General features: G+C 42.1%; 1 protein-coding gene across 3 annotated transcripts in view; it reads left to right on the top strand.

Annotated features, from left to right (window-relative positions):
• The window catches only part of PLCB1 (phospholipase C beta 1), a 497,164-nt gene that overhangs the window by 413,884 nt on the left and 64,948 nt on the right, over positions 1-18,332 (top strand). For all 3 annotated transcript variants that reach the window (XM_081321970.1, XM_081321971.1, XM_081321972.1), the window contains exons 21-26: positions 82-181; positions 1,267-1,371; positions 1,799-1,908; positions 7,347-7,479; positions 11,371-11,424; positions 13,700-13,919. In XM_081321970.1, coding sequence (XP_081178096.1) covers positions 82-181; positions 1,267-1,371; positions 1,799-1,908; positions 7,347-7,479; positions 11,371-11,424; positions 13,700-13,919 — 722 coding nt within the window. The remainder of the gene's footprint in view (positions 1-81; positions 182-1,266; positions 1,372-1,798; positions 1,909-7,346; positions 7,480-11,370; positions 11,425-13,699; positions 13,920-18,332) is intronic.

The following is an 18,332-nucleotide window of genomic DNA, read 5'->3' as shown; positions in this document are numbered from 1 at the left end:
ATAGTTTCCAGAAATACCGGTATCTCTGTGACAATATTTCTTATTCCAACTTTGTATATGTAATGCACCATATCTCTTCAGGTGGTCCTGCCTTCTCTAGCATGTTTGAGGATAGCTGCTTATGAAGAAGGAGGAAAGTTTATTGGACATCGGATACTACCAGTATCAGCAATTCGACCAGGTAGAGATTGGGTTATTGTTGCGGTTTTTGTTATTGCATTAATCTTGAAAGAAGGAACAAGACAAATTGAACTCAGGTAACATGTTTCCTGCATACGTAAGTATATAACTATGACAGGACTTAGTGAGAGGTGACATGTTGAGCCGCAGGTCAGCTGAATTCAGCCTCCTTCCCCCATACTCTCCAGCCAAGATTGCTGCTGCTCCTTCCTGTGGATATTGTTTGCAGGAGAAATGGCACTGAACCCTGATCCCAAAACGTACCCTGACCATTTAGGAAAGGACATACAGTATCGGAAAGGAAGCTTTCACAAACCCTCAATTTCAGGTTGGGTCACCTCTGAGATGAGTTTCTGGACTGGCCCACAATGTTATCAGTCCTTTGTCTAATTTCATGACGTCTTCATTCTCTGAGAGGGCTTCTACACAGTTACAAGCCTGAAACACAAAATGGTATTTTCCATTTATAACACTCCAGTAGCAAATGTTTGAAGCAGTAGGCCTGGACTCCAGAAGATGGTAGAGGACAGGAAGGCCTGGAGGAATGTTGTCCATAGGGTCGCGATGGGTCAGACACGACTTCGTAGCTAACAACAACAAGCAAATGTTAAGCTTTATTTCTTTGAGCTTACTTCTGAGCTTCCTAATAACTATATTGCCACTCAAGCACCTGAGCAGGTCTTCCCACTCTTTTTGGACTAAGGGACACAATTGCATTGTGGGAACACATTATACTGTAAGTAGTGACCCAAAATGGCTGCCAGTAGTGTTACAGTTCCAGTTTTCCAGATTTTTAATCAAAAGGTGGCTTTCTAAATATAAAAATTCAAGTGAAAGGAAGCGTCTCTAGTCACATGGAGTCTTCTGAGTCATTGGGCATTTCAGGCAGACAAAAATATTGTGATGGATGGAGCTTTGTTCTTTACAGCTTAACTTCGTGAACTTGAATGTTAACTCTTACTCAAGTTAAACATTTATCAGTTTTCCGTGATCTGTGCTTTTATTGCCTGCAGCACTGCATTCATTAATTTGTAAGAAAAATGGAGGGCCAGAGAGAGTAGCTGTCCCACTGTTTTTTCCCCCCAGGTTATCATTATATTTGCCTGAGGAATGAAAGGAATCAGCCCTTGATGTTGCCAGCCATATTTGTATACATTGAGGTTAAAGATTACGTACCTGATACCTTCGCAGGTAACTATCAAATTTATGAAGATAAAATAGAAATTTAATTTACAATTATTTTGTATACGAAGCATATTGTCAGCATCCATAACAACTAATGTTAATTAAACCTTTGCATTCAAAACCTGAGACAGTGAGTAGAGCTAGAAGGAGGTGCTCAGTTGTTGAAGACCCTGAACTGTGTTCCTTGGTTTCATGTTGCTATGCTATAAACTACTGATATTGTTCCTTCCCGCACCTGTCCCTGCTTTTTATGTCAAACTTGGAATTTAACCTCCCCTCCTCTGGTTGCATTGGACTCCTATTTTCTTTAAACTGTTTTTGCAGATTAATAAATATAAAAATAAGCCTAACCTTAAGACAGATCAGTTTTTATAAAAAGTCGATACTATTTGATGCAAAGCAGCATTGGGTTCTAAATCTGTCTCATTTGCAGATGTTATTGAGGCATTATCTAATCCAATCAGATACGTAAACCTGATGGAGCAGAGAGCAAAACAACTGGCAGCACTGACTCTAGAAGATGAAGAAGAAGTAAAGAAGGAGGTAAGAATTGGAGTCTTGATTAAATAAGAGGGGTCAGTTGAGCATACTGCAAGATTCTGTGAGACTGTAGGAAAAAATAAAAATTGTAAAGGCTGTCCACACAAGTCAATTTTTAAATATTTTCTTAAGTTGTACGCCCTACACTGAGAGTTGCTCCTTTACAGAGAGACTGGGATAATCAGAAGACATGCAGGAAATTATGGAGTCACTCATGTGGCTGCTCTTGGTTCTACAGTGGACAGATTCCATTAGCTCAAAAGTGCTGATATTTCAATTTACACACACACACACACACACACTGCTCAGTAATGTTATTGAATAAACTGGTATTTGAAATGTCTATGGAGATTCTCAGTCATCCAGATCATGGTTGTCCCAAAGGTGCTTTTTCAAGAGGCAACTGGACTTTCTTGTTTTTCTTTGAAGACATTTCGCTTCTCATCCAAGAAGCTTCTTCAGCTCTGACCAGAAGGTGGGGAATGGAAGAATTTATATTCCTTGCAGACAGCTGGTCATTTGAACAATTTATTTATTTGCTTGCTTGTTTGCTTCCAGAGGGATGGGGAGTGTATCACTGAGAAGTCTGAAATCTTGGGTCAAAGTTTATTTAAATAATTTATAGGGCCACCCATCTAATAAAAGTATATTACCTCAGTAGTCAGACTGTCTGGGGGCTTTCTCTCCAAGATCCTATTAAATAGCAGATTTACTTTGGAGGAGGCAGTCGTAGATATATCCAGACTCTGAATAATGTAAGGCTTTAAAGGAGACATACTTTGACTTACACCCAAAACCTAACTGGCAGCCATTGCAATCTTCATACTCATGATATTACATGGTGAACCTTAATGTTCCTGTAACTACCTAGGTTGCTGCAAGTTATACCACCAGTAGCTTCCGAATGTATCTCCAAGACCAGCCCAATATAAAAAGCACATAGCAATATTGTAGCCATATGGTGAAAAGGACAGAAGGAACTGCGTTGAAAGCCTCCAGATCCAGAAAAGATCTTCTAATCTAGAAAAGGCACATGAGATAATTAGGCAGAGCCGTCCTGGGTATGGCCCCCATCTATTTTTCAGTCAGGAACGATAACTTCTAGGAAGGCCCACATATGGGTCATACGTATCCAGAGTCATACATCAACTACTTCTAGTCTCAATTGGCTTCCAAATCCACAGTAACTCTTGAGATGAATCTAAGCCTATTTCTCCCCATCTAGTTCCCTATTCCAACAGTATCGAAATAATGTAGCAACAAAACAAAATACTGTAGTAACAAGAACAGAAGCTTGTTCTGAAAGTTTTAGCCATTGCATTCTGCTTTGCAGGTAAAATCTAATTCCATCATGTTTTGTAACATGATGTGAATTTATTCAGTGTAATTGGCTATTATAAGAAATAGAATGGATATTTTCCCCCAGAATCATTTTCCCAAAATGTAGCATAAGAGAAATGATCCTTACAAGTCAAAGCCTTCCTTCAGAAAGTTGCATTGCTAACATAAAATGTATATTTCTCCATACTTCTGTCAACGTTTATTTATTTTATTACATTTATATACCGCCCTTTCCCGAAGGACTCAGGGCGGTTTACAGGGTGATTAAAAACAAAAATACAAAAGTTAAAAACAATTTAAAAAATTATATCCGTCCCTGAGCAAATAAAACCCCAGTTAAAATTAAAATTAAAATTCTCAGCCTGGGCCAGAGAGCTCGAAGAGCCAGGTCTTCAGGTCCCAGCGGAACCTGAATGTGTGTGTGTGTGTGTGTGTGTGTGTGTGTGTGTATGAGAGCCACTTTTACTATATACATTTAAATTTCTATAAATTAAAAAAAGCTTAGACATGGAACACACTTCATTTAATTTTCATGACTAGAAAAATATTTTTCTTAATAATTATCAACTTTTAAAACTACAAATATTGTTAATAATATTAAGCACAGTGGTTTTCTACAAAAAATATCTTCTTGAGTCCCATAAATGTCTTTACACAAACTGCCTCTAACAAGAGACATCCACCAGAGGTGGGGAGGCAAGGGGGCCACCAGTAAAGGCAGTGTCATACCACTGTGCCATAAAGTCCATCTATTTTGCATATGCTCTTAACATGTCAGAATCAGAATAGAGCTGGAAGGGCCGTGGAGGTCATCTAGTCCAACTCCCTGCTCAAGCAGGAGACCCTATACTATCTCAAACAAGTGGCCGTCCAGTCTCTTCTTAAAAACCTCCAGTGATGGAGCACCCTCAACTTCTGATGGCAAGCCGTTCCAGTGGTTAATTGTTCTCACTGTTAGGAAGTTTCTCCTTAATTCCAGGTTGCTTCTCTCCTTGATCAGTTTCCATCCATTGTTTCTTGTCTTGCCCTCTGGTGCTTTGGAAAATAAGTTGTCTCCCTCTTCTTTGTGGCAACCTCTCAAATACTGGAATACTATCATGTACCCCCAGTCCTTCTTTTCTCTTGACTAGCCAAACCCAAATCCTGCAACCCTTCTTATGTTTTTGTTTAAATGAGTGTACATCATGACACTACTTTTGTCATTTTATTGAAAATATTAGATCCTGCAGCTAGTTGTTTAATTTTAATTCTATGTTTGTGTGGGTGTGTGATCAAAGCTTCTCTGGCGTAAATCCCGATATGTACTGTGTAAACCTTACATGTGAGTCAATCAATCACTCTTTCCTCCAAATCTGTTGACTACTGCAACGCTCTCTACATGGGGCTGCCCTTGAGGACCACCCGAAGGCTTCAACTGGTGCAGAATTCAGCCGCGCGAGTTTTGATGGGAGCTTCCCGATACTCCCATGTAACACCTCTTCTCCGTGAGCTGCATTGGCTTCCGGTTGCCCTCTGGGTGAGATTCAAGGTGCTGGTAATGACCTATAAAGCCCTAAATGGCTTGGGTCCGGAATATCTAAGGGAACACCTGCTGCCGGCATCATCTTCCCATCGTCCTGTGCGCCCCCACAGGGAGGGCCTTCTCAGGGTACCGCCGGTTAATGAATGCCGGCGGGTTATTCCCAGGGGAAGGGCGTTCTCTGTGGGTGCGCCTGCCCTATGGAACCAACTACCCACAGAACTTAGGACTGCCCCCGACCTTCGCTCATTTCGCCAGGACCTGAAAACTTGGCTCTTCGATCTATTTGGTCCAGACTGTGGGGTTGTTAATTTAACTGGGTTTTAGATTTACTCTTGGGGCTTGAATTTAATTTGTTTTAATTGTTTTTATTTTTTGTATTCATGGTTTTAACTGCCCTGTAAACCGCCCTGAGTCCTATGGGAATAGGGCGGTATACAAATCCAATAAAATAAATAAATAAATAAATAAATAAATAAATATCTGATTACCTAACTTGTACTTCTTAGCCTTGTTCATACAGATTTCTTCCTCCAGTTATTGTAATTGAATGTTTTCTAGGTACAACAGCTTCGAAAAGTAAAAATGCAAACCACAACAAATCCCAAATTAGGAAAAGAAAGATAAAGCACTACTCAATCGTTTTATTCATCTTCATCAATCATGCTTGAGTTAGCGTGGCATAGTCATAATTCTACAAGTCTGAACACCTGTTTTTTAAGATTTCCCATCCCCAAGGAAATCTTCCTCCTTCTCTTCTTGCTTTATGTGCACTAGACTGTGTGATAAATCTGCTGCATTGCTCCAGATGCAGTTATCTTTCAGCACCAGGTGAGGGATCCATTCACAAACAATTGCTCTGGCTGTAATTCAGCATTACATCAATGCTTCTGTAAGCAGCTTCTCTGCAGCTCTTAAGATACTGCATTTTTGTTCCAGCAAAATAATTATCTTTGTAATGAAGAGCCAAATATATGCCCGTATCTATGAGCTAGCTGGTTTAATCTGCCAAGCTGCCAAGCTTTTATTTATTGTACCTTGTTCTTGTTCTTCCTTTTATTCAGTAGGTGCCAACAAACAAAATTCAATATAAATTGTTTATTATCTACCTTGCCCTAATTTTTAGGGAGGAAATTTAAACAGATAATTCGTACATTTGTGAGACTGGATATATTGTAAGGTGTAGACAGTCAGAGTCAATTTACGCTTGATATCCTCTGAGGTACTAAATTGGAGCAGGGAGGAAAATCTATCGGTAGTGTGTAATGATCATTCGTGCAAAAACAAAGTTTCCAGTTTCACTCATCCCACCTTGTTGTTTAACCTATACATTCTTATTAAAAAGGTGAAGGATTTTGAGAAAAGAGCTGTCTCCCGCCCCCTCCCATCAGTTTATTACCAGTGAAGAATGCTAATGAAAACCTCCAGAGAAGCTAATCCAACAAGGTACCATGGCAACAGGTCCTCCTTATATAAATTTTCATACCTCAAGGAGGCAAACTGCTTAGCAGTGCTCTGTAACTATGGATCTTCTTCCCCCTTCCATTTGTGTAGCAGGAATCTTCAGTCTCCTCCGATAAAATAGGATCTTAAGCAAGGGGGAGAGGATTAGTATCTAGTAAAAAGGAATGAGCTCTAAACATGGGCATTGAGAGCTGGCAAGGAAGTACAGGTTGTGGGGAATGTTTAAACAGGTTGAACGGTACAGGCATAGTCATCCAAGCATGCGGCAAGGATGGAGGTACTGTTTACGTAAGCTTATCTGTTGAATATAATTATGGGCAAGCTGTCCTGGGAACTATTGCTGTGCCTCAGAGGTGAATTAGTAATCAGACTTTTGGGACACAATCCTGAAAGGAAAGCGAAAGAAATCATTCTGTCATATGGTGTTAAGTGGTAACTAGTGCATTCTGCTGATGTCCTTGTATTTGCGCAGTTATTACCTTAAAACATAATAGTCTACAGAGCTCCATAGGCAGAAATTGGATGATCTTGACTTACTGGGATGCCTAAGCCTAGGTTTTCTTTTTGATTTCAGGGATAATAAATCTGGATGAAAAGCAATGAAAGAAACTGACTTTAAAATGTGTGTTACTGTCATTTTCCATTGGCAGGATTAATTGACATTGTGATTCTTTATAGCTAAAATTAGTAGTTTATTTTACGAACATGATCTATAGCTTCTGTAGCTTTCCAGGTGGGGTCTGTGTTCATTCAGGTTTATTAATTAATTATATATTAATTTTGAAATTGGATTGTTCCTATTTATTTGTTAAATTGATAGTTTTTTTATTTCAAGTTTTTTTTTAAACCCTTCCTCATTTTCCTGCACGTAATCAGAAGAGTTGAACAGTAATAATGGCAGCTAGATTTATTTTGTTCGCAAGCCTTTTTTGATGGTGAAATGAGAAGAGATGAGGTACAATTTTCTCAACAAGGAACAATTTGAATAAATCTTAGTACAGGAATACTGGTGTTTATTATGGGTTGAATCTGTACATGTTGAAAGCAAAACCTCATGCAAGTTCTCTAATCGCAAATCCTTTTTTTGTATTTTATGGGGAATGTTTTGAATTGTTAGGCAGAACAAGGAGATGTACCTTCAGAAGCTCACAATGAACCTAAACCTACACCAGCAGAAAATGGAGTAAATTGCACTACATCTCTCACCCCTAAATCTTCTACTCAGGTTGTTCCAAGCCAACCAGCACTGGGTAAGAACTGTGCTATAGTGCATGATTTTGGGACTATTCTTATACCGGTATTGAAAAAAAAGATAGCTAAATTTCTCCTGGCCAAAAAGACAAGATTGTATCACTTTTGATGAATACATCTATATCTGTGACTGCTTGGAAAGCAATGCTTGCAACAAAATCTCTCTTATTACCTTCCAATGTGCAAAAAAAGAAAGAAAGAGAAGTAGCATGACGAAGCCAGTTTGAATAAATGCATGCTTCTCTAGACCCAGTGATCTGTGTTCTGTTGCAGGTGTCCCCAGGAGGAAGAGCAACGTAGAAATAAAATTATAAAAGAATATAGGCTAGATAATTACATTGGTTCTGACCCATGGCTATCATTACTCAGCCAGGAAGCTCCTGAGGCGACCATGAGCAAGTGGCAATTTCTGAGTCTTACGGGGGTGTTGTGTAGATAAAATCTGTCTTCTGTGTACACATCTTGAAGACGTTTAGGATATAGGTGAAGGATCAGATGAACTGGGGGGGGCGGTTGAGAGCAGATAGAGAATGCTAAATATATTCCATAGCAGAATTTGGCTGTGCCCTATTTAGACCAGCTCTAGTGCTTTATCAAGAATATGACCAGAGTTTATACCCTAGGAAACCATTTGCTAGAGAGATTTTGTTTGTGTTGTTGTTGCTGTGGCTGCAGTCACAGTTAAAGCTGTGGAGCAGTGGGCTAATGCCTCCTTAAGTAACACCAGCTGCCTGCAATTAGTGCAGGTTCGTGTCCCACCAGGCTCAAGGTTGACTCAGCCTTCCATCCTTCCGAGGTAGGTAAAATGAGGACCCAGATTGTTGGGGGCAATAAGCTGACTTTGTAATAATGCCGCTTGGGGGGGGGGGGCGAAAGGCCTAATAAGCAGACATATACATAGAATGAAGGCTACTGCTAAGCACATTGGTTTGTGCTTAAATTGTAAGCCGCCCTGAGTCTTCGGAGAAGGGCGGGATATAAATGGGATTAAAATAAAAATAAAAAATAAATAAAGCTACCGTATATGGTAAAAGTTTGGTTCTAGGATAGTTGGAGCCAATGTGACTAAAGAAGAACAAAACATGTGAGGTCACTGATATTCTGACCCTGCTAAAGAACTCAGCTCTAGCGTGTGATCTTTCAGACTCAGTTTTCAAGGGAAAAATAGTTAGGACTAAGCAAGGATAGAACAGCCAAGTTTCAGTCTTTGGAGATTGCACATTTAGCAGATTAAGAAAGAAATAATGAACATATCCAATGCAGGATTAAGACATTTTAATCCCCAGAATAATGTTTTAACGTTCAAAATCTCTAAATATATGAATTTTTTTGAAAAATCAATTTTCTCTAATTAGATCTATGCTTCCATTATGTACCGTAAAAATGAACTAGGTACAAGTCTTTATGCATCAGCTATTATTTATAGAAATGCTTTCAGACAAGCCCACTGTAGAGATTCTGCCAATCTTATCAGTATTAATTGCCAGACCAACTGTATTTTACAGCAATTGCATTTTTAGTCATCTTCAAAAGCAGCCCCGTATCAAGGATGTTGAATGTCAAATTGGGTGGTGTTGAAGGCACTTCTGTCTACCACTTAAGCAAGAATTCTGAGTCCAGAGAATGCACAAGGTCATAGATCTGTCGCCCATACAGAGCAAACACTGATGCCAAAAGTGAGCCAGATTGTTTAATTATGAAGAGCAACTCCATCTTGCTGGAATTTAAGTTTCTTTCATCTCCTCGAGCCCTTCACAGCCTCCAGGCACTAAGCAAGAACCACCTTGGCAAAGTGTAATTATCATCAGCATATTGAAGGTCCTCTCTCAAATGGATGGATGGCTTTTCCTAGCAGTTTTATGTAGATACTAATAAAATGGAAGAGAGATAACTGCTACAGTACCCCATATTAGAACAACCATGGGCTAGTATGTTCCTCCGCCATGATCACCGATTGGAACCATCCACTCAGGAAATGGAATCACTGCAATTCATTGCCTTCAATCCTTATTCTTTGCAGGCAATTCAGAAGCATACCATGATCAATGGTAGTGAATGCTACCAAGATATCTAGTGGGATACAGTAGGTAGGTCATGCACCAAAACAATTAATACTGTCCCAGTCCCATGCCCTGATCTGAATTGCAACCAAAGAAGTCCAGATAATTACCTCTAGAACTTTTGTAGCTGAAACCCTATCACCTTCTGCAAAATCTATCAGAAAGTGAAGATTGCAGAATGAAAGGAAGTTCTCCAGGCTTTTGGATTAAGAGATGACTCTCCATGAGGAAGTGATCATTGTGTTGAGTGTAAAGGAACCATTCCTATCTTCAAAAAAAAATGTATAGTAAAAAGTTTCCTACTCATTCCCTTGGATCCCACAAAGTAATCCCAGATAATCTTACAATGGGTTTACCTTACTAAACTGAGCAAGCAGCATCCATTTCAGAATGTTAGTAATTTTGTTTGCAAAGATTTCATAAACTATTTATTGCCTACAGAAGCATATTCTGCCCTGCTTTTATTCCAAAAGGATATGGAAAACCTTGAAGAACAATGTCCAAAAGAGAGCAAGGGAAACAAAAATACCTCTTGGGGTCCTTAGATTCCTACCGCTTCTGAGAACTGAAGTCCATTAATCTGGAGGGCTCCCGAACAGGGGAAGTCTGCTGTAACCCAGTCTTAGGAACAGGATTAAAAGGATGGGGTACCCATCCACTTTAGCTTTTCTTGAGTACAAGTTAACCATGAGCAGATCGTTTCCCCCAGCTAAATATCATCTGCTTTGGGTCCCAATGGACAGACTTTCTCCTTTAAACAGTAAGCATCATTTTGAGGTCACAAAGACCATGCCTTGTGACATGGGCAACATCAGTGTGAAATCACAATGGCTAGCCTCTCCTCCTGGCAGTCATTGAAACAAGCAGCAGTGGCAAAGTGAGGCAACATTCCTTCCTATTTACATTCACGGGGCAAAATAACTAGGAGGACTGATGCATAATTTATTTATTATTGAGATAAATAGCAGCAATGTTTCGCCGTAGCACTCATCTGTAACTATGTATCTCCCTGAACACCCAACCTCAACTTCAATAAGTGACTCTAAATAGCTTGGACCACTAGGGTAACGTAGGCATGCAGGTAAGTGCTCTTACTAGCCCAGAGATAACAGAGCCAATAGTTTCTTCATCCTGCATGGGGTAAGAGCAACACGGAGAGATAATGTGACTTGCATGCTGGCACTGAAGCACAGCCCCAATTTAACATTAAATATATACTCACACATTAAGAAAAGAAACTAATACTATCAAATAATGAAGAGGCAATTTTCTATCATCTGCTCCAGGGAAGTATTTAAAACATGTTTAGCCTACTTTTCTTATGACGCTTTCAAAGCAGCTAATATAAATGAAAAACAAGAGTCTGTATTTAAAGCCACAAAAACACAATGAATACATCAAAGCCTCAGTCAGTCAACAGGACGTAGGAGCTAAAAAGTAGATCAACAAAATAAAACTAGGACTTCATCTTATGCCTGAAGATTCAGAGTTAGGACTAGACAAGCTTCAGCCAATGAGCAATTCTGAATTTGGAGTGGCTGCTGAAAAAACTGCTTCCATGTTGATGTTAACCTAGTTACAGAGGGGCAGCACCTAGGAAGCTGTTGTTTTATTACAGGCAGGGCAGATTGATTTGAGAGCAGGTAGCGGTTGGGGAAGCCTGGCCCGCAGCTAAGAACAAATAAGAACAAGTTATTTGTCAATACAGCGTGAACAAGGATGGCATTATATGCTCTGGCTCTTTGAGAGCCAATAAGAAAAATGCCTCTCTGTAAGGTTTTGTATTCTTCATTTCAGACCAGTTTAAATTTTGATGTTATTTACACCTAGGTTCTGTGAAAGTCCCAGCCAAAACAGAAGATCTGATTCAGAGTGTCCTGACAGGTAAGAAACATGATGGTGCTGTATATCAGTATCTCTTAAACAAATTAATGGGAGTATTTCAAGACAAAGCATATCACATACAAATAGCTATTTTAATTTCTTTATTATTGAGAATGCCTCCCTAGTGGTACTTAACCATCATATAGAAAGAACAATTATATATTTAAGGGATTTAAAAATGAAAGAGTAAGCCCAAATTACTGGACCGCATCAGTTTAATCCTGATAGGATGAATAATTGGGATCTAGATGATGCCGAGTTTAGTTCTGAGACCAAATTTAAGGGTCCAGGATGTATTTGCATGTGTTTGAATGTGATAAACCAGGATATAAACAGCAATGCAAATAATAGATTAAATAGAGTTCCCTCCAAGCATCAGTAATTTCTACATGGCATGATTAAATAACTCTTGAATTTGCTGTATAAATTCATTCACTTGAGAGCAAAAGCTATATTCAAAACAAAAAAATCTTAATGATATACAAAAGCTCTTGTGAGTATATATGAGCATACACAGATGGATATCTTTATCCTTTTCCTCTGAAGGAACAATAAAGGAACACAGCAAAGAGCAATGAGTTACATGTAAAATCTGCCTGCACAAAAATATGGCTAAGGTGCATCTTGAGATATAAATATTTTGTATACCTTATGAATAACCTGTACCTTGATCTGATGTGAAGAACGTGTTATAAATTTACATACCAGAAATAACTTAGAATTCTCCAAACTAAATAATAGATGTACTTACATAAAATATACCTTGCTTTTGTAAAAAAAAAAGACTGAACTGGGTCATTTTTATATTGTGGAATGTATTAATAAATGTGGGGGCTATTTACTAGTATGTCTGTCTCCAGATGAGATGCAACTGTAGTCTAAACAACAATGGCTGATGAAACAGAATAAACAGAATTGAAATATCTTTATCTTTCAAATATCCTGAATTACATAATTCATACAAGTTGAGTCTCTTGAATTATATAATTCTGATAAGATTACATAAAGACAGGAAAAAGTTGCTGCAGTAGATATGTACTTGTGCAATTCAGAGGAGCACACATACAGTGCAGTGTACAAGTGTAATGCAGTGTGCAGTGCAGTGTACAAATGCAATGCAGTACAAGAGCACTGCAGTAATCCAGCCAAGTACAAATGCAGTGCATTTATATTCATGAATTCAGACGAGTACAAACACTACAGTAACCCATAACACCCAAAGAAGGAAACAAACTGCTTATACAATATCTTCCAACAAAATGGCTAACCATGCAACCTTATCAAAAAATATCTAATTATTCAAATCACTACAGCACAACAAACACAAGTTCTGAAAAGAATTATACATCAAACCATATAAAAAACAACCAAAAGCCTACTACAACCACATGGCATCGCCATAGCACACAAAACCAACCGAAACCCTCCAAGACATAAGTAACCAAAAGACCCAATAACCCAGGGGACTTCAAACTTGGTCCTTTTATGACTTGTGGACTTCAACTCCCAGAATTCCTCAGCCAGCGTGCCTGGCTAAGGAATTCTGGGAGTTGAAGTCCACAAGTCATAAAAGGGCCAAGTTTGAAGATCCCTGCAATAACCCAAGAAGAAACAAAAACAGGAATCACGTACAACATACAGTGTAAAAACTGTAACTACCATTATCTGGATAGACAGGTAGAAGACTGGCAGAGCACTTCCATGAACAAGAACTAGGAGTCAGAAAACCCAATGAAAACTCCTTAATCTTACAACACATAGGCAGACTCAGTCTCAATTTCAAATCAGCCATCAATATACACAAATAAATAAATCATAATTATACATCATTCAAGAGACAATAAAAAACTAAAAAGGAAAAAAAAGATACCAAAACACATCCTCTCTAGCAGCCAGCACTCAGATAACCAGGGATTAACACCAGGGAAACAATCAAGAAGAAGAAAATATCCACATCAAGGATCTACCAAGGAGAAAAACCATACTCTCATCAAAACAGGCAGCGCAAGCTATTGTATATAAACAGGGAGAAAACCCCACACCTTCCCTGATGTTACTAAATGGGCAATGTTTACAACTAAATAACCAAGCTCCAAGAGCTCCAGGACCCCATAGTTCAGTCCTTAGCATTCTTATATACTTCTCTTCTATTGGAATGAGAGAGTTGCTTTTAAATGAAGCTCATGCAATAGCGGCGAAAACCTGATAAAACTAGGCATATACCCTGCGTGTCTAATGTTGTGCAGTGATAACACCACTCCTCTTATTCTTGCAGAAGTTGAAGCACAAACCATTGAGGAGCTAAAGCAACAGAAGGCATTTGTGAAACTTCAGAAGAAGCACTACAAAGAAATGAAGGATCTTGTGAAGAGACATCACAAAAAAACAACAGATCTTATAAAAGAGCATACTACAAAATATAACGAAATTCAAAATGATTATCTGCGACGGAGGGCAGTGCTAGAGAAGACAGCTAAAAGAGACAGTAAGAAAAAGTATGTCTACCTTCTTGGAAATAGCGTACTCCCTGATTGGGTCTCATGTCTCCTTCCAGACAAGATGGAGCTTCTATTATGCTGAGTGAAGTAATCTCTGCTGCACTGCTTTACATTAAACCACTGCGGAAGCTTCTGTCATTCATGCCAGTGACAAATTGATCCAGGGGTTGGTAGGGTATGTAGTTATGAGTGATGCTAAGAAAAAAAAATGACTAAAAACAGTTATCGATCTTAACAGCCTTCTGGGCAGGCCTGTATTAACAGAATAAGAGTTGGAAGGGACCTTGGAGTCCAACCTTCTATACCATTTCAGACAAATAGTCTTCCAATCTCTGCTTAAAAACCTCCAGTGCCGGAGCACCCACAACTTCTGGAGGCAAGTCATTAAGTAGGTAGAGAATTAAAAGAAGCGCTTAGTGTCTCTTGACTTATGTCATTAGATTTTTTAACACAAAAAATATGTGTGGGGGAGAGAAATGGGCAAATGTTTTCAGTATTAAGGTCTTACAAGATGTTGCACGTGGTGGTGCTGGGGAAGAAGAGTTACATGCAGCATGCATAGAGCTGAATGTCCATCAGAGAGAGGAAGGCCCTCATTCATATAATAATAATAATAATAATAATAATAATAATAATAATAATAATAATAATAATAATAATAATAATAATAATAATAATAATAATAATAATATTTCTATACCGCCCTTCTCCCGAAGGACTCAGGGCGGTGAACAGGGCAAGAATAAAAATACAGGATTACAAAAGTTAAAACAAGATTAAATAAATGCCCATATACTAAAATACATCTTAAAAACCCAATAAAATAACAATAACAACCCACCCCCCAATCCCCTCATCAGGCCAGGCCAGCTTGTTCAAAAAAGTATGTTTTTAGCTTGCGGCGAAAGGAGCGAAGATCGGGCGCCGTCCGGAGCTCAACCGGTAGCTGATTCCATAGCTCCGGGGCGCCCACAGAGAAGGATCTCCCCCTGGGGGCCACCAGTCGACATTCTCTGACCGGTGGCACCCTGAGGAGGCCCTCTCTGTGGGAACGCACAGGGCGGAGGGAAGTCGATGCCGGCAGCAGGTGTTCCCTAAGGTACTCCGGCCCCCTGCCATCTAGGGCTTTGAACACCATTACTAGTACCTTGAATCTCACCCGGAAGGCAACTGGCAACCAATGCAGCTCACGGAGCAAAGGTGTAACGTGGGAGTATCGGGAGACTCCCAACACAACTCTCGCGGCTGCATTCTGTACCAGTTGGAGCTTCCGGGTGGTCCTCAAGGGCAGCCCCATGTAGAGAGCGTTGCAGTAGTCTAGTCGAGAGGTCACGAGCGCGTGAGTGACCGTGCATAGATCATCCCGGCTTAGATAGGGCCGAAACTGGCGCACCAGGCGAACCTGGGCGAAAGCCCCCCTAGTCACAGCTCCTATGTGATCTTCCAAGGTGAGCCGTGAATCTAGGAGGACTCCCAAGTTACGAGCCCTATCTACGGGGGGTAATAGTTCACCCCCCATAGCAAGAGGTGGAATGTCCGAATAAACCCGGGATGAAGGTATGCAAAGCCACTCAGTCTTGTCGGGGTTGAGTTGAAGTCTGTTCCTCCCCATCCAGACCCGAACTGCCTCCAGGCAACAGGAGGGCATCACTGGGGTGGTTTGGGGTCGAAAGGAAAAGCTGGGTATCATCAGCATACTGATGATACCCAACTCCAAAACCACGAATGATCTCACCCAGCGTTTGAGGCGAGAGGACCGACCCCTGAGGAACTCCACAAATGAGAGACCTCGCGGTCGACCTCTGCCCTCCTGCCAACACCGACTGCGAACGTCCCTGGAGATAGGAGGAGAACCACTGTAAGACCGTGCCTCCCACTCCCAATCCCCTGAGACGCCGCAGCAAGATACCATGGTCGATGGTATCGAAAGCCGCTGAGAGGTCTAATAGGACTAGAACAGAGGAATGTCCCCTGTCCCGAGCCCTCCAGAGATCATTCACCAGCGCGACCAATGCTGTCTCCGTGCTGTGCCCGGGCCTGAAACCCGATTGGTACGGGTCTAGATAATCCGCTTCATCCAGGACCAGAGGGAGCTGATGCGCCACCACACTCTCAACAACCTTCGCAAGAAAGCGAAGGTTGGAGACAGGACGAAAGTTGTTCAATACAGGCTTCTTGAGGAGAGGCCTTACCACCGCCTCTTTCAAGACGGCGGGGAAGCTACCCTCGTTTAAAGAAGCCGATATAACTGCCTGGAACCAGCTGCGTGTCCTCTCCCGGGCTGCATAGACCAGCCAGGAAGGGCACGGGTCCAATAAACATGTGGTGGTGCTCAGCCTCCCCATGATCCTGTCCACTTCCTCCGGAGTCACAGAATCAAACTCCTCCCAGGTGATATCGACAAGACCGCCTGCGTCCTGCTCGACAGACTCTGCCCAGTCAGAGTCCAGACCGGTCCGAATCCGAGTGATTTTGTCCGACAGATGCTGGTTAAACTCCTCGGCACGACCCTGCAAGGGTTCCTCCCTCACCTCTTGATTCAGGAGGGAGCGAGTCACCCTAAACAGGGCGGCCGGGCGATTATCTGCGGACGCGATAAGGGTGGCGAAGTGGTTAGACCTCGCCTCCCTTATCGCAGCGAGATAAGACCTAGTATAGGTTCTTAGTCGCAATCGGTCGGATTCGGATCGGCTGGACCTCCAACCGCTCTCTAGGCCCCGTCTCCGACGCTTCATCTCCCGGAGCTCCGCGGAGAACCATGGAGCTCGACGGGATCTGCACCGGGTCAGGGGCCGCAGGGGTACAACTCGGTCAAGAGCCTCAGTGGCTGCCCTTTCCCAGGCTTCCACTAAGGCGTCTGCCGAGCTGTGAGCAAGGGAGGCAGGTGGGGACCCCAGCGCCGCCTGGAACCTCTGGGGATCCATTAAGCGTCTGGGGCGGTACCATTTAATTGGTTCCACACACCCACGGCGGGGGGTGGCAAAGTGGAAGACCAGCCGCAGGAGATGATGATCGGTCCATGACAGGGGCATAACAATTGGGGAGCCCCCACCAAGATCATCTAACCACCGTCCAGATAAGAAAACTAAGTCAAGGGTGTGGCCTCCCTCATGAGTCGGTCCCGAAATTACTTGCGTCAGGTCCATGGCCGTCATGGAAGCCATGAACTCCCGAGCCAACTCAGATGATCCTCCCAGCGATGGTAGATTGAAGTACCCCAAAACTATAAGTTTCGGGAACTCAATCACCAACCCAGAGAGGACATCGAGAAGCTCAGGCAGGGCTGCTGCTATGTGACTAGGCGAAAGGTACACCAGCAGCAAGCCCAACTGCGCACCAGGGCCGCATCTCAAAAAGAGAGACTCACACCCGACTATCTGGGGAACGGTGGCCTCCCACGGACACAAGGTCTCCCTCATGACAACAGCCACACCCCCACCCCTACCCTGAGCCCGAGGCCGGTGTAGCACCCGGAAACCTGGTGGGCAAAGGTCAACCAGAGGAATCCCTCCCTCTGGGCCCAACCAAGTCTCCGTGATACAAGCCAGGTCCGCCTGCTCACCCTCGACCAAGTCACGGACGAGAGGAGCTTTATTAGCGACAGACCTGGCATTCAAGTACACCAGCCGGAGCTCAGGAGGCTGCACATCCTCACTCCCATCATATCCCATCACCTTAGAGCAGGGGTGTCAAACTCAATTTCATTGAGGGCCGCATCAGCATTGCGGTTGCCCTCAGGGGGGCGGGTGGGTGTGGCCTACTGGGTGGGCATGGCTAAAGTGCGTATGGCCTACTGGGTGGGCATGGCCAGCTCTACATCATTCGCATCAAGGGTGCCTATGGGGGCCTGGGCAGGAGTGGGACAGATCTGAGGGTCTCTGGCAGAAGGAGGGTCTCTAGGCCAGGGCCAAGGCAGAGGGGGCTGTTCTCTCACTGTTTCCAGGATGGCTTCGCGGGCCGCATGAAACCACTTCGCGGGCCGGATCTGGCCCCCGGGCCTTGTGTTTGACATGTCTGCCTTAGAGAAAATTTTGGGCATCAGACCCAGTAACTAGGTCAAAATTAAATGCCAGTGAATTTAAGCCATTTTCTACCTGTGTTCAACCCATTACAGCACTGTCAAGAGTGGGTTTCTAGATTTGAGTTGCTACCCTTCTTCCTTATTTATTTATTTTATTATTTTATTATGTTTGCACAAATCTCACATTCTGTTCAGGGCTTCATTATTACCTTTCTCCAGATGGAAGTCAGTCTTTTAGCCACCTCTCCTTTTAAGCTTGTGGTTTCCTAGGCAACTGGCTTAACACCTGGGTAGAACTAAAAGCATCTCTGATATAACTGTCAGGGCTCAGGAAGATGCATTTCATTTACATTGCCCTCGCTTTTAATTTTTGGGATGGGGGGGTTGGA

The sequence above is a fragment of the Vipera berus genome (genome assembly GCF_964194415.1).
Source record: "Vipera berus genome assembly, chromosome: 1".
Lineage (NCBI taxonomy): Eukaryota > Metazoa > Chordata > Lepidosauria > Squamata > Viperidae > Vipera > Vipera berus.
Note: the sequence above shows the minus strand (reverse complement) of the source record. Positions and strands in the feature narration are given on the sequence as shown.